The sequence below is a fragment of the Thamnophis sirtalis genome, unplaced genomic scaffold, assembly GCF_051295495.1.
Source record: "Thamnophis sirtalis isolate CommonGarterSnake01/CBP01778 unplaced genomic scaffold, rThaSir2_p1.2 scaffold_7, whole genome shotgun sequence".
NCBI classification, from domain to species: domain Eukaryota; kingdom Metazoa; phylum Chordata; class Lepidosauria; order Squamata; family Natricidae; genus Thamnophis; species Thamnophis sirtalis.
Window position 1 is genome coordinate 81337835 of NW_028261387.1, and position 16039 is coordinate 81353873.

At 43.9% G+C, this 16039-nt stretch overlaps 1 protein-coding gene across 2 annotated transcripts in view; it reads left to right on the plus strand.

Annotated features, from left to right (window-relative positions):
* The first annotated feature begins 6892 nt into the window (after positions 1–6892).
* The window catches only part of CASS4 (Cas scaffold protein family member 4), a 50118-nt gene continuing 40971 nt past the window's right edge, over positions 6893–16039 (plus strand). The window contains exon 1 of one of the 2 annotated variants that reach the window (XM_087720494.1): positions 6893–7060. In XM_087720494.1, coding sequence (XP_087576620.1) covers positions 6992–7060 — 69 coding nt within the window. In that variant the 5' untranslated portion in view covers positions 6893–6991. Of the gene's footprint in view, positions 7061–15182; positions 15337–16039 lie in introns of those variants that run through there. The other variant, XM_087720495.1, reaches the window with a different exon arrangement.

Consider the following 16039-nt stretch of genomic DNA (forward strand, 5'->3'; position numbering starts at 1 on the left):
CATTCTAAAACAGGGATGTCAAACTCATGGTGTCGAGTTGATGTATTGTAACTTTTCCCCCCTTTGCTAAACCAGGGGTGGACATGGCCAGAGTGTGACGCAGAGGTGGTATTCGGCCAATTCTGACAGGTTCTGGAGAACCGATAGTGGAAATTTTGAGTAGTTCGGAGAACCGGCGTGCCTCTGGTTGGCCCCAGAGTTAGGTGGGAATGGAGATTTTGTAGTATCCTTCCACCCAGGAGAGGGGAGGGAATGGAGATTTTGCAGTATCCTTCACCCCCCCCAGGAGAGGGAAGGGAATGGAGATTTTGTAGTATCCTTCCCCCCCCCCCAGGAGAGGGGAGGGAATGGGGATTTTGTAGTATCCTTCCCCCCAGGAGATGGGAAGGAATGGAGATTTTGCAGTATCCTTCCCCCCCCCAGGAGATGGGAGGGAATGGAGATTTTGTAGTATCATTTCCCCCAGGAGAGGGGAGGGAATGGAGATTTTGCAGTCTCCTTCCCCCCCCCCCAGGGAGAGGGGAGGGAATGGGGATTTTGTAGTATCCTTCCCCCCAGGAGATGGGAAGGAATGGAGATTTTGCAGTCTCCTTCCCCCCCCCCCAGGAGATGGGAGGGAATGGAGATTTTGTAGTATCCTTTCGCCCAGGAGAGGGGAGGGAATGGAGATTTTGCAGTATCCTTTCCCCCAGGAGAGGGGAGGGAATGGAGATTTTGCAGTCTCCTTCCCCCCCCCCCAGGAGAGGGGAGGGAATGGGGATTTTGTAGTATCCTTCCCTCCAGGAGTGGGGAGGGAATGATTTTGTAGTATCCTTTCCCCCAGGAGAGAGGTGGGAATGGAGATTTTGCAGTCTCCTTCCCCCCACCCCAGGAGAGGGGAGGGAATGGGGATTTTGTAGTATCCTTCCCTCCAGGAGTGGGGAGGGAATGATTTTGTAGTATCCTTTCCCCCAGGAGAGAGGTGGGAATGGAGATTTTGCAGTCTCCTTCCCCCCACCCCAAGAGAGGGAAGGGAATGGGGATTTTGTAGTATCCTTCCCCCCAGGAGATGGGAAGGAATGGAGATTTTGCAGTATCCTTCCCCCCAGGGGAGGGGAAGGAATGGAGATTTTGCAGTATCCTTCCCCCCAGGAGTGGGGGGGAATAGAGATTTTGCAGTATCCTTCCCCTGCCACACCCATAAAGCCACACCCACAAAGCCACACCACACTCACAAAGCCATGCCCACAGAACCAGTAGTAAAAATGTTTCAATCCCACCACTGGTGTGACGCATCTAGCCTATGAGCCGCAAGTTTGACACCCCTGTTCTAAAAGGTTAAGACTAGTACTGCTTTTATAATACACTAATAAGACCAATACTGTGTCCAGTTCCAGTCATCACAATGCAAAAAAGATGTCGAGACTCTAGAAAGAGTACAGAGGAGAACAACAAAGATGTTCAGGGACTGGACTAGGTATATCTAGTAGAGTGAAGAGAAGGACTGGTGGGGGGGACATATGATAGCAGTCTTCAAATTCTTGAGGGACTGTCATAGAGAAGAGGGGGTCGATCTATTCTCCAAAGCATCTGAGAGCAGGACAAGAAGTAATGGGTGGAAAATTATTACAGAGGGATCCAACCTAGAATTAAGGAGAAATTTCTTGCCAGTGGAACAGCTTGCCTCTGCAAGTTGTGGGTGCTTTATTATTGGAGGTTTTCAAAAAGAGATTGGACAACCATTTGTTTAGGATGGTATAGAGCAGGGATGTCAAACTCAAGGCCCAGGGGCCAGATCTGGCCCATGGGGTGCTTAGATCTGGCCCATGGGACTGCCCTGGAAACAGCAAAGGACTGGCCCGCGGTGCCTCTGCCAGCGAAAACAGAGTTCAGGAGGGCTTTGTGCAGCCCTCCCGAGTTGTTTTTACTGGCAGAGAGTTGCAGGAAGCCATCGCAGCCGAAAACAGAGCTGGGGAACCCCTGTTTCCTAGCAGAGTGCTTGGGCCGCCACACGGGCCCCTTGACACTAGTGACATCAAGCTGGCCATGCCCACCCCAGCCACTCAAGGTGAAACAAAACCCTGATGCGACCCTCAATGAAATCGAGTTTGACACCCCTGGTATAGAGTCTCCTGCTAAAGCAGTTGTCAGCATGTAAAGAGCTGCCATGACTATTATCAGGTGGGCATTCGAGGGAGGATTCCATGCGTACCTTCGGCCAAGTTGGATCTCATATTTCTACAACCTAGTTCATGAATATGATTTATGACGCATGACAGAAGGGAGGAGATAGAAAGGTAAAGTTCAAACACAATTAAGCGGAAGCCGGTTTTGGCTCCCTAGGAGTACACGCCAGAATGTTGATCCTAATAAATGGATGGATTTCTTTTGAACTTTGTCTCAAGGCTCATAAATTAATCAGGTCATCTTTATTTATTTATTTATTAGACTTATATACCGCTTCATAGGGCTTTCAGCCTTCTCTAAGCAGTTTCCAGATTTTTTAGCAAACTGAGTCAGCAACTTGCCCCCACAGTCTGGGTCCTCATTTCACCCACCTCTGAAGATTGGAAGGCTGAGTTGACCTTGAGCCGGTGAGATTTGAACCGCTGAACTGCAGATCACAGTCAGCTGAAGTGGCCTGCAGTACTGCACCCTAACCACTGCGCCACCTCGGCTCTTCTGGGAACTTCTGGGAACTTCACAGAGAGCCAAAACTTACTTTTAAAATCTATCAAGATTTCCAGGCTTCCTGAATCCCAAGCTCTCCAGTCACTTCCCAATATTTGGGGTGCTTGGATAAGGTGACCAGACGTCCCGCTTTTGGTGGGACAGTCACGATTTTTCAAAATTTGTCCCATAGCCCGCTGCATGTTCAAAAAGTCCCGATTTAAAAAGTTAAAAAAAATATTTTTATTTATCTGAAGTGTCGTTCCCGATGTGGCCTTTAGAGGGCAGTGTTTTCCCTCCCTCCGCTATGGGTACCTCTACCCAACGACATGAGAAAGCAACCAGACACAAAAGAGAGAGGTCAACCTGACCAGAAACCACCCAGCCGGCAGGGAACCACAGCACCACAGCAGGCCCTTAAAACCCATGATCATATCCACTCTGAGACCACTTCCCCGGGAGCCCCTGGGCCCTGTGGTCATAGGGGGCTAAACCCATTATGAAGTTCAATGAGTCCTTGATTCGAGGTGGCACAGAATACAACTCCAATACTTAATCAAGGGCTACCCCTTATCAGAGGCATCTTGGGTAAAAAGTAGGAACATCCAGGCTGATTACCTTATAGCAAAATTCTATGCAGAAAATCCAGGCAAGCCTGGGGGAGGAACGGATCCCTACATTATATACCTGTAATCAAATTGTCTTTGTGTCACACAGGTTGCTTTCGGAAAGTGAGGGGAGCCAGATGTCAACTTTTAAAGTGTTGCCTTGACTATTATCAGGTTGGCATTCGAGGGAAGATTCCATGCATTTCTACAACCTATTTTGTGAATATAATTTATGATGCATGATAGAAGGGAGGAGATAGAGGGGTAAAGTTAAAATGCAATTAAGCAGAAGCCAGTTTTGGCTCCATAGGAGTACATGCCAGAATGTTGATCCTAATAAATGAATGGATTTCTTTTGAACTTTGTCTCAAGTCTCATAAATTAATTAGGTCATCTTCTGGGAACTTCACAGCAGTGACTTGGCCTATAAGACTTTCAAGTTCTCTTCCATCTTTGTTACTCTGTAATTTTATCTCTGTCATTAAAACACATGTGTTTTCTGATACAATAAGTTTTTTTACAAGCAGTCCTACTTAAAAAAATACCTTCACAGGATCTGGTAATGTACCACTTAAATTACTGCAATGCATTCTACATGGGGTTGCCTTTAATGACAATTCAACAGCTTCAGTTAGTATAAAATACAAAAGGAAATATATATTTTTATTTGCTAGATTTATACCTGCATTTCTGTCCAGGTAAAGTAACGCAAGAAATCAACTCCACAGGAAGACTAAAACTACTTTTATTGAGATGGGCTAATGCAGGGATGTCAAACTCAATTTCATTGAGGGCCGCATCAGGGCTATGGTTGACTTCAAGGGGCTGGGGAGGCATGGCTAACTGGGTGGGTGTGGCCATCTTGATGCCACTCACTGGGCATGGCTGACTGGGTGGGTATGGCTGACTGGGTGGTCATGGCCAGCTTGATGCCACTCCCCAAACTGCTGGCATATTTCCTCTTTGCACTGGGTAGACTAGCCTGAAGTGATGTGGGCCAGCCTCTTACATTTTCCAGGACAGCCCCACAGACTGGATCTTACCACATCACAGGCTGGATGTGGCCCGTGGGCCTTATGTTTGACACCCCTAGTCTATAGTAACAGAATCTTTTAATTCTGTGTCCTACTTATACATAGTTTCATAAATTACCTTCTTATAGTATTGTACATCTTCTGGTTCAGTAAATTAGTGAACTGTTTGTCTAATCCCTTTCCAAATATTATCTGTCATTATGTACTTAAAGTAAGCTTTACTCCCTTCTCCTCAATCTTACATATCTCCATGAAGGTCATTTTCTTTACACACTACATCAGGGGTAGTCAACCTTTTTATACCTACCACCCACTTTTGTATCTCTGTTAGTAGTAAAATTTTCTGACCACCCACCAGTTCCACAGAAATGGTGATTTATAAAGTAGGGATGTAACTTTACTTTATAAAATTTATAAAGCAGAGTTACAGCAAACCCCCACCGCCCACCATGAAAGCTGGAATGCCCACTAGTGGGCAATAGGGACCAGGTTGACTACCACTGCACTACATTTTCATTCAACAGCATTAAGATGTGTCAACTTCAGCTTCCAGAATTTTACAACCAGTTCCTCATTCAATTTTGGAAGCTGAGATGCAAACATCTTCAAGCTGCTGAGTTTGAGAAACTCTGTTTATTGAAGCTAATTACATGGGACCAGTGGTGGGATTCAGCCAGTTCGCACCGATTCAGGAGAACCGGTTGGTAACTTTCTAAGCAATTCAGGGAACCGGTTGTTGGAAGAAATCTCATTTTGTTTTTTTTCCACTTTGCAGGGCTAATCTTATAAGGAAGGCAGGAAGGAAACTTTCTGGTGTTGTTTCTAGCCTAATCTTTATTGCCCTGCTTACAGAAACTGCCTCTCTGGTTAACCCTTATTACATTGTAACAGCTAAGGTGAAGTGCCCATCAACGTGAGTGTTGAGTTGGCCATGCCCACCCAGTAACATGACCACCAATCCCCACCTACCCTGCTGGTCATTGGGGCAGAGAACCAGTTGTTAAATTATTTGAATCCCACCACTGCATGAGACCTTCACTTCATCCCTATAACAAACCTGCAGAGTAGTTTGGACTGAGTCAAAGTCACCCAATGAGTAATCATGGCTGAGCACGGACTTGAACCTGTGCCTCTTCCATCCTTGCCCAACTCCTTAAGCATTGCACCACACAGGCTCTTTAACTGGAATTAGGTCTTCAGTGAACTTTTTACCTGTACAATTTCAGTCTTACTATCGAAAGCTTTTGCCAAACATGGCAACTTTCAATACCTGTGGACTTCACCTCTGAATTCCCCACCCAGCATGGGGAAATTGAAGCCCACACATCTTCAAGTTGACAAGTGTGGAAAAACTCTGGTCTAAAGGATCTGAAGGAACATCTCTTTCAATACGGTGCATTCTTACATATTTCCTGAAGATCTCGGAGACATGCTCTAAGCAGCTTCCACTGCTGAGGTTTCCTGAATGGTTATCCCTACATCTGAAGCGAGGTATGTCTGGCATAGACTTTATTGTCTTTCCAGAACAAAATGGTTCTTTCCACCATTCTGTTAATATTTTACACGCATGGTTTTTTTTTGGTGGGGGGAAGCTTTTCTTTTATCGGTGTATATATTTATCTGTTATGTTTTAATTTTTTACTTTATTTTATGCCCTCAGTGAATGTTTTGTTTTGAAGGGTACGTAGGCATTTTTGAAATGAAAAGTTTGGTAAGACAGATGCCTTTCCCCCTAGAAAATCAATTCAGATTTAACAGATTAACAGAGTTGGAAGGGACCTTATAGGTCATCTAATCCAAATCCCCCCACTCAAGCAGGAGATCCATACACTATTTCTGGCAAATGGCAGTCCAGTTTCTTCTTGAAAGTCTCAAGTGATGAAGCTCCCACCACTTCCGAAGGTAAAGCTGTTCCATTGGTTGATTGTTCTCACTGTCAGAAAATTTCTTCTTATTTCTAGGTTGAATCTCTCCTTGACCACTTTAAATCCATTATTTCTTGTCTGGCCTTCAGATGCTTTGGAAAATAGCTTGACCCCCTTCTGTCTGTGGTAGTCCCTCAAATATTGGAACATTGCTATCATGTCTTCCCTGGTCCTTCTCTTCACTAGACTAGCCATCTCACTAAATTGCACTAGGATTTCCTTGTGCGTAGACATAATCATGATGGTGGTGTTACATTGTACACACACCCTAATCCTCTGCCTCTAACAGCCCTCTTTAAATCCAGAGCATGAAATTTTACACTCCAACTTTTGAGTTTTAATGCTGCTTTGGATAATTTCAGAGCCGATTGGAACTATCAATGACATTTCATCCCGGTGGTAAACATTCCCACTATTAAAGCAAGCAAACCGCTTCTTGCAATATGTTTACAGCTAGCAAGCCTTACAGTCCTTCCTACTTGTCTAAAATAGGAACTACAGGAAGATGAAGCAAAGCAAAAAAAAAAGTTTTTTTTCCTGTGTGTGGTTATTTGAAGTAAAGCTGCAATCAGTCATGAGAATTCAACTCATTTTAAAATTAGACTCCCGCCTCTGTCCTGATCGTTATGCATTGATGATATTCAACTTAGCTGAAAGAGATAGAAATTCCCCCAACCAGGACGCCTTTAGAGGGATATGATTTCAGATCCTTTTTCTCAAAACACTTCTGACCTCAAACTTCTTGCAAAACTCAGCTGTCCTGCTTTGATGACTGATGATGATTCAGGAAGTGGTATCTCTTACAACTATGGATAGAAACTTTGGATTCGGCACACTTGCAAAGGTAAATTCAGGGGGAGTTTGATTGCAGAAACCTTTGAAATGTGAGTTAAAAGAGGTATGTTCTAGTCTTTTACAAATATTTAAAAAATCATAGAGATCACTAGGACTTAATTCTAGAGAAGCGTGTCTATATGACAGCAGTTTAAGGGAACTTAAGCTTTCAATAAGTTTTGTTGGACATAATTAGAGTGATTTATGAATAAATCTGCAGAAGCTAAAATTCCCCTGTAGCACTCCTATACTTATTTATAGGCTTGCACTGTAAACATTATAAGGCTATTTTGGAGAAATCTAAAATATTATTGAAGAACCAATGAAGAACTAAAAACATAATAATGATAAAATTCAGACCCGAACGGGGCACAGGATCTAACTATTTGTACTTTTGAATGGTTAGGAAAAGGCTGATAGAGGGTTTTATTTTTATTTTTTGCTTGGTATGGATGTTTCCAAGGTGGCGCAGTGGTTAGGGTTAGGGTGCAGGCCACTTCAGCTGACTGTTATCTGCAGTTCAGTGGTTCTAATCTCAGCCTTCCATCCTTCCGAGGTGGGTGAAATGAGGACCCAGACTGTGGGGGCGATATGCTGACTCTGTAAACCGCTTAGAGAGGGCTGAAAGCCCTATGAAGCGGTATATAAGTCTAACTGCTATTGCTATTGCTATTGCTATTCTAAATGGATGATATAGATGCTTCTAAGCGGATAGGTTTTTATGGTGGAGGTTGTCCTCAGAAGATAACTTAAATCTCACCATCCTACTGTATGTTGACTTAAATGTTTTAGGAGAGCAGTTGGCTTCATCAAGTCTTAAACTGGAGGTAAAGGTTTCCCGGTCCAGTCATGTCTAACTCCAGAGCATGGTGCCCTTCTTCATTTCTTAAGTGAAGGAGCCAGCATTGTCCAAAGACCTTATCTGTGGTGATGTGGCAGGTATGGCTATAGGCCAAAGGGACACAGAACACTGTTACTTTCCCACCAAAGTGGTACTATTTATCTACTTGCATTTGTATGCTTTCAAACTGCTAGGTGGGCAGGAGCTGGGGCAAGGAAAGGGAACTCACTCCATTGTGCGGCACCCAGATCTCAAACCTGGACTGTCAGATGTCCAGCTGACAAGCTCAGCATCTTTAACTACTACTATTTCTAGCCATCGCTAGAAATGCATTCTCCAAAATCATATTTCATGATTCCAATGTCCACTTGACCATAGGATGCATGCATGATGAAACCAGAGTTTGACAAAACACTTTGGGGCACCCCCAGCAGAAGAATAGGACTTTTGAAGAGTTGATAGTTCTAGTCACACAAATGACCAGAATTGCTTATTGCTAGAATCCAAAGGTTTATACTGGAATAATTTCTAAATCATTTTTTTGTTTTGTTAGAACTTGGTGTTGGCTCTCTTGTCTAACTATAGAACTCCTACATCCAGTTGGATTGCCTGAAACTGAGGCTAGTTTTTTGCATGATCTTAGAACAGGGAGGAAAATCCTCAGGGACGATTCACACCCCAGTCAGCACTTCTTTACCCTCCTACCTTCAGGAAGGAGATATAGAAGCATAACCAGCCACACAAACAGGCTGAAGAATAGTTTTTATCCGTGCGCTGTCAGACTCCAGAATGCGAAATAACATCATAACTAAGTAGTACGATGGACTTGCAGGGCTGGTGCAATGTGTAACAGGTTCACACTGGTGTAATGGGACTGGATGTTTGTTAATATGATTTATTGGGTTAGCGATATTTTTTTTGGTCTTCACTGTGAATTTATTGTGTTGGGGTGTGTGCACTGAAGGAGCTCAACCAATCTCATTGTACATATGTTGTGCACTGACAATAAATAATAATAATTAATTATTATTATTATGATTTCTAACCGTGCTTTTATATTATGACGACTGGGGTAGATAGAACTACCGGTAGGTGTTATTTACACGGAATAAAAACTCAATCTGTCAGCCAATCAATAGTAGGGAATTAATAGTAATTCCCTACCAGTTTCTTCACCCACCCAGTATCCCAGACAACCAACACAACAAGATGAACTAATTCTACTTTATTGTCAAGCTATGTTAAAATAATAGTCTGAAAGCAAAAACGTCCCACCTCCATTTTTAACTGCTTGAGTTAAAGTTTTTTTCTCTGATGGTTAAGTAACTGCAGGCTCTTCCCTTCTCCTGCCTGATTGTTTCCTAGACAGCATCTCTTTTCCCTTTTCTCCAAGGTCAGTCATATCTTCCATTACATACCTTTCTACAAGTAAAGTCATTGGGCAACCCAGCAGGAAATTGGACTTTTCTCCCATTCTCCCTGTTGTTGTTTTTTTCTTTTGCCTGCTCATGTTCATTCTGTTTATTTGTTTAGGTAGGTAAATATAGATTTATTATTGAAGTTCGTTTGCCACTACAAACCCAAGCAAATCAGAACTCTGAGGCTCAGGTCTACCTTTAAGAACTTCTTTATGGGGTACATCATACCGGCACAATCAAATGGAAAAACAACTCTAAATGTTTCCTGTGGTTTCAGAATAATTAAAATAAGAAATAACACCTTCCCCTAAAGTCACAGGTCATGTTGAACAATTAGGTTAATTTAAGGGCTCTTCAGGCACTCATCCCCCGTCTCTATAGAGATGAATTTGGTTCCCATGAGAAAGTTCTGTATTTTGTCTAGCAACATATTTCATCCTCCTTCCCCCTCCTCCCTCTGAGGAATAGAAAAATTGATTTTGATTTTATTATATTTATATGCCACCCTTTCCCCCCGAAGGGGACTCAGGGCGGCTCACAATTCAAATCAGGGAAGGGGGGTACAGACAGAAAATAAAAGACAAAACATAACAATACATAATTTAAAAACACACAACAGTCATACCATTCGAGACGGGGGCAACAGTTCTTTAGCCCCAGGCCTGTCGGAACAGCCAGGTTTTAAGGGCTATGCGGAAGGCCTGGAGAGTGGTGAGGGTTCGAATCTCCACGGGGAGTTCGTTCCAGAGGGTCAGAGCAGCCACAGAGAAGGCTCTTTCCCCGGGTAGTGGCCAGTCGGCACTGGCCGGCGGATGGAATTCGGAGGAGGCCTAATCTGTGGGATCTAATCGGTCTAGTGGAGGTGATTGGCAGCAGGCGGTCTCTCAAGTACCCAGGTCCAATACCATGAAGGGCTTTATAATGGCTTCTACCAGGTTCGATTCAAAGTTGACACTACAATTGCCTTTTGATGTATGATATATACTCTTAATTGATCATAAGACTGTCCAGCATTGGAGTAAAATATGGTCAGCTTAAAATTTAATGCTCATTTTGGTCATATCAGACTAAATATAGTGGTACCTATTTATCTACTTACATTTGCATCAGTGGTGGGATACGACCGGTATGCCCCAGTACGAGCCTACCGGTGCTTGCTGGGAGCATCAGGTACCGTTCCGGTATGGTGTTCCAGTCGGGCCACCTGCCCGCCCACCATCCTTGCCTATATTTGAGCCGATCGGGGTTTACGTGTACGGTGCGTATGGCGCCTATGCAATGCTCCTCCATGCAGCTGGAGCATCACGGAGCAATTGTGGAGTGTCACAGGCGGTAAGTACACATGCACACGCTGTGCGTGTGCCACACATGTGCTGCGTGTGTGCATGTGGTGGACGTCCGGCCCCGTTGCACCATACTGGTTGCAATGGGATCTGGAACCCACCACTGATTTGCATGCTTTCAAGCCGCTGGAGCATGAGCTGGAGTGAGGACAGGATTTCATCCTGTTGTGTGGTGCTTTGATCTCAAACCTGGGCAGTTGGCAAGCTCAGTGTCTTAACTGCTGAGTTGCCATGCGACCCATATCAGACTACACCAGGTTTTTTTCAAAGGGTGATCTAACTAGTAACAGGGTTGTGCAGTATAGCATACTGTAAAAATATCAGTAGCTCCTACTCATGATACCTATATATTATGTCCGAGGCTGGGTTGCTGCCACATGCGCATTTGCAGTTGACTATAAATTGTTCTGCGCATGCGCTGAGCATGAAAAAAATACTAAAAAACACCAGGGAACCAGTTCGGGGAAATGGGCCAGAGGTGGGTGCCTACCAGTTCAGACCGGTTCAGCCAAGTGGGTAGTAAGCCTTATTACAATATGCATCAAGTAAGCCATGCTATGCTATGCTATGCTATGCTATGCTATGCTATGCTAGGCTAGGCTAGGCTAGGCTAGGCTAGGCTAGGCTAGGCTAGGCTAGGCTAGGCTAGGCTAGGCTAGGCTAGGCTCGGCTCGGCTAGGCTAGGCTAGGATAGGATAGGATAGGATAGGAAAGGAAAGGAAAGAAAAACGAGCATTTTGCAATCTTCAAGGGAACCTTCAGAATAGATGTAGCAGAACTACTGTTAAATGGAAATAAAGAGAATCCTATTGTGTCTGATATGCAAACAAATATGGGTTTTGCAGTTTAGTGAGGTAATAGACATGAAGGACTAAACCCCATTAAGGTTTAGGTTAAAGTTATACAGATTGATTGTGTGCATACAGATCCCCCCATTTCCCTGAAAATAAGACCTCCCCAGATAATAAGCCCTCTCCTAAAATATTTAAACACATGCACAACCGTTCCCCAACCGTTTCCTGGGGGGAAAGGGGGCCCTATATTTACCTGCCATCCACATGGAATGGCCTCATAGAGGCCGCTCCCTCAAGTAAGCCATGCTATGCTATGCTATGGTATGCTATGCTACGCTACGCTACGCTATGCTACGCTACGCTACGCTACGCTACGCTACGCTACGCTATGCTATGCGTAGGCTAGGCTAGGCTAGGCTAGGCTAGGATAGGATAGGATAGGATATAGGATAGGATAGGATAGGATATACCTGATTGATTAGTCAATTGACCATATGAAACAAGACTATCAGGCACAATAAAATACAATAAAATGAGATAAAATCCAGTGTAGTGGGATAAAATAACTGCAAATAAAATATAATAAAATAGTATAAGGTAAAACAAAAGATGAAAACTACTAATTAACTCAACTAACTGTATCATATATATATAAAAGTGATACAAAAATGCAAATAGGTAAAACAAAACTTCAAAACAGACATCTTGTTCTCTTTGAGATGTCCTTTGAAATGCAAAAAATCTTTGAAAAGCAAAAACACTTTGAAATGAAGAGTGCAGTCTTATTGACAATGGGCAGGTTTGTTCCCTGCAATGAGTAAGGCTATTTCTTTCAGATACCTCCCAATATTATTTAGTTTTTAAATTAAACATCTAAATAAGCAGCCCTTTCTGCACAGTGTAATTTGCAATCAACAAGAATGTGTCATGTCTTCAATGGCTGGTACTCCACAGATGGGCAATTTTCCTTCATCTGAGATTCCATGAAACCTCCCTTGTCTTACTATGGAGTCCAGTTGTTTGAATTGAGCTCTTCTGAGATACTGAGGCATGTAAGTTGTTAAAATATTTTTCTAACTGGGAGGCTGATTTGTGATCAGTAAATTTTATTAAATAATGATGGGTGGAGCAATGTGGTGGCCTAGTGGTGAAAATACTAACCTCCCTCTTGGAAGATTGAGAGTTCAATCCTAGGGAGCAGCAGATGTTTCTTTCTAAGGACAACAAGAGAAAGTATCTGCTGTGAACTCTGCATAGGCATCAGGAAGGGCACTCAGCCAGTAAATGCTCAGCTCCATTCAATCACCCCGACTCTACCCCAAATTAAAGGATTATAGGGTCATAAAAATGGCCATCCCATCCCGCAAGGTCAAACACAATCCTGATGTGGCCCTCGATGAAATCAAGTTTGACATCCCTGATCTAGTGGTTGAGGCACAAGGGTAGGAGACAGTGAGTTCTAGTCCTGCCTTAGCCATGAAATCCCTTTTAAGTGACTTTGGGCTCTCTCTCTCTTAGCCCAATTTACCTCACAGGGTTGTTATTGTGGAGAAATTAGCAGAAGGAAGGACTATGAGGTTAATTGCCTTGAAAATATTAAAGGTAGGATTTAAAATATATATATTGGCCTGCCAACATAATCAGCTTTCTGGAAAATCACAAGTAAAAACAGATAGAAACCCAGGGCTGGGAAAGGAGGTTCAGGCCAGCTTTGAATAAGCTAAGTTCCTGGTGCTTCAAATGAGGAAACCATACTGAGTTCTCACAGTGGAAAAAGGCGACGAAAGAGGAAACATTGTAAAAGCACGTAGCCTATTCAAAATGCTACCCAGTTGTTGCATATATTTTCTATGGCTAATGCCCCCCCAAAAAAATAGGAAACAAAGAAAAATGAGCGTTTTGCAATCTTCAAGGGAATTTTCAGAGTAGATGTAGCAGAACTACTGTTGAATGGAAATAAAGAGAATCCTATTCTATCTGATATGCCAACAAATAAGGGTTTTGCAGTTTAGTGAGATAATAGACATGAAGGACTAAACCCCGTTAAGGTTGTACAGATTGATTGTGTGCATACAGATACCCTGTTTCCCCCCAAATAACACCTCCCTGGATAATAAGTCCAATCGGGCTTTTGAGCGCATGAGCTAAAATAAGCCCTCCCCTGAAAATAAGCCATCTCCTAAAACATTTAAACGCATGCATAACCATTCCCCAGCATTTCCTGGGGCGGGAAGGGAACGGGAACATGCCCCAAATGCCCCATATGTACCTGCCATCTACACGGAATGGCCTCATGGTGACCGCTCCCACAAACTCCAGGTACCGCACCTCTTCTCTTTGTGGCGGCTGCAAAAAGAGCGGGAGGCCCAGCGACTCTAGGGCTGGCAAGAGGGTGCCAGAAGCAGAACTTCCAGACCTTTGTGGATCATCTGACCTGCAGGCCTTGAGCCAAGGGCCGAGGTTAAGAGGCCTCCTGCACCTCAAAATAATAAAACCTCCCCGAAAATGAGGCCAAGCGCTTATTTCGCAGGGGTCCAGGAGACCCTCTAGCTAAGATTCTGTGCAGTTCAGAGAACCCCCAAATTCCACTCCTGGATGGCCCCGCCCATCTTTCCTTGCCCCTCCCAGGAGTCCCCATGCGGCCCATTTTTAATGCAGATAAGTGCAGGGCGCGCACGTGGAGGCTCGGGGAAGGTGAAAAATGGGCCTATGTTTGGGAAGTCTGGAAACAAGCCCATTTCCAGCCTTCAGAGAGCTTCTGGAGCCTGGGGTGGCCATTTTTGCCTCACGGAGGCTTGAGGAAAGCCTCCGGAGCCCGGGAATGGCAAAAACACCCCCCTGTCGTGGTGCAGGAGGATGACTAGGCCACACCCACCATGACCACGCCCACCCAGCAACCAGGCAGAGAACCCCTTGCTAAAAATTTTGACGGCCACCCCTGGACCTGGCCCATAAAACCACCAAGAGTCGCACACGTCTAAATGGATACCATCATCATCTTCAGTAATAGCATGGAACCTACCTAGGAGAAAGCTTTTTCCCTTGCTCAGATAGCCCCGTTTTTTGAAAGTGGGCGATAGATATTTCCAGATCTATGAAAGTCCCTCCAACCCACACCATGTGGCTAGGGTTCTTTTTTTTTCTTTTTGAAGTGATTTACATTGCAGATGCCAGTCCAGGACAGATGTCCCCTTTGAATAGGCAGGCCTCAGTGAAAGTATTTTTTTTTTTAATGGCTCTGTCATGGCTTTGTTCCTTTTGATAAATATTCTCTCCCCGCCCCTCCTCCCCGCCCTGTTTAAAGATGTTCTTATTCAGCCTCTGCTTGGGATTTGAAAGGGAACTCTTGAGGCAGCCATGCTGGGGAAAAAAAATGAGAAGTAAAAACACCCATCAGAAAACCAGAAAACCGGCAACTTTGACTGCAGTGTTAGAACGGCTGCTCTGAAGAAGGGCTCAAAGACCATATTCCTTAGCCACGTTCAGCCTTTCTGAATCCCCGCATTTAGGGATCCTTCGAGGTGTGAGCCTCGTACATTGGAGACTACCAAGCACCTTCTGGGGAGACCTTTCAATCTGCATGAATTAAAACTGCAAGCCGGTTGCAATCCTGGGGGGGGGGGAGAATTTCAGTGGGTGATGTGATTTGGACACATCACGCACATCCCGCAATCCTTCCTCCCTCCGCCCACCCCAAGGAAGGCTGTTCATTTCACTCAGGGGGAAAAAAAAATGACTTATTGGTGCTGCAAAAGGAGAGCAGAGTTAGACAGCTGAGGCTCACCAGTAGACTTTTAAACAGTGTGCTGCAGAAATGCAAAGCTGGTTTTAGCATGGACTTCGAAGTGATGGGAGACAACGGTGCCAAGTGATACAAGATGAGAGTCAACGTGAGTATGGGGCATTTCTTGCAGCTCTGGCTGTGTTTTATTAAAATACATTTATTTTATTTATTCATTAGAGACGATCACTAGGTTTATGGTACGTTTGCCTTGGGGTGTACGCGCATTTATTTTGATATAAAGAGAATGGGTTAAAAGAAAATCCTTTTAGCTTATGGGGTTTTTTTTTAAATTCTTTAGCGCTTTTCCATACGGCATTTTATACTTTTCACCTTTTGCTTTCCTTGATTGAATCGATAAACCTCCCTGAAAATATTCAGTGATATTCATGTTAAGTGTAATCAACTGCTTCAAAATTTATACCGCTAGAACAATTCTTCCATGTGTAACTTACCTGCAGGTCTGATCTGTTGGATGGGTTTACTTCTGAGTACGCATTATAAGGGGAAGGAGGGCTCTCATTTGTAGGAACTACTGCAGTTGTCTTAAATGCATGCTCTTATTAGTGGATGTGAATATAGGTTGAGGTATAAATGTTTTCCATTGTTCTCTACCTTTCTTTGGGAAGTCGGTGTAAAGACAGCAAGCTTATATATCAGGAAGTGGGGCAGGAGAAGGTTGCTGTCATGTTTTGTTTGCCCTTTTGTAAAAATAAAACAGATTCTATGCAGAATGCACCAATCCCAGCTGTCATTTTTAATTGGTGAAGTACAGCTACGTAACAAGGATAAGTGATACCACCGTGATTATG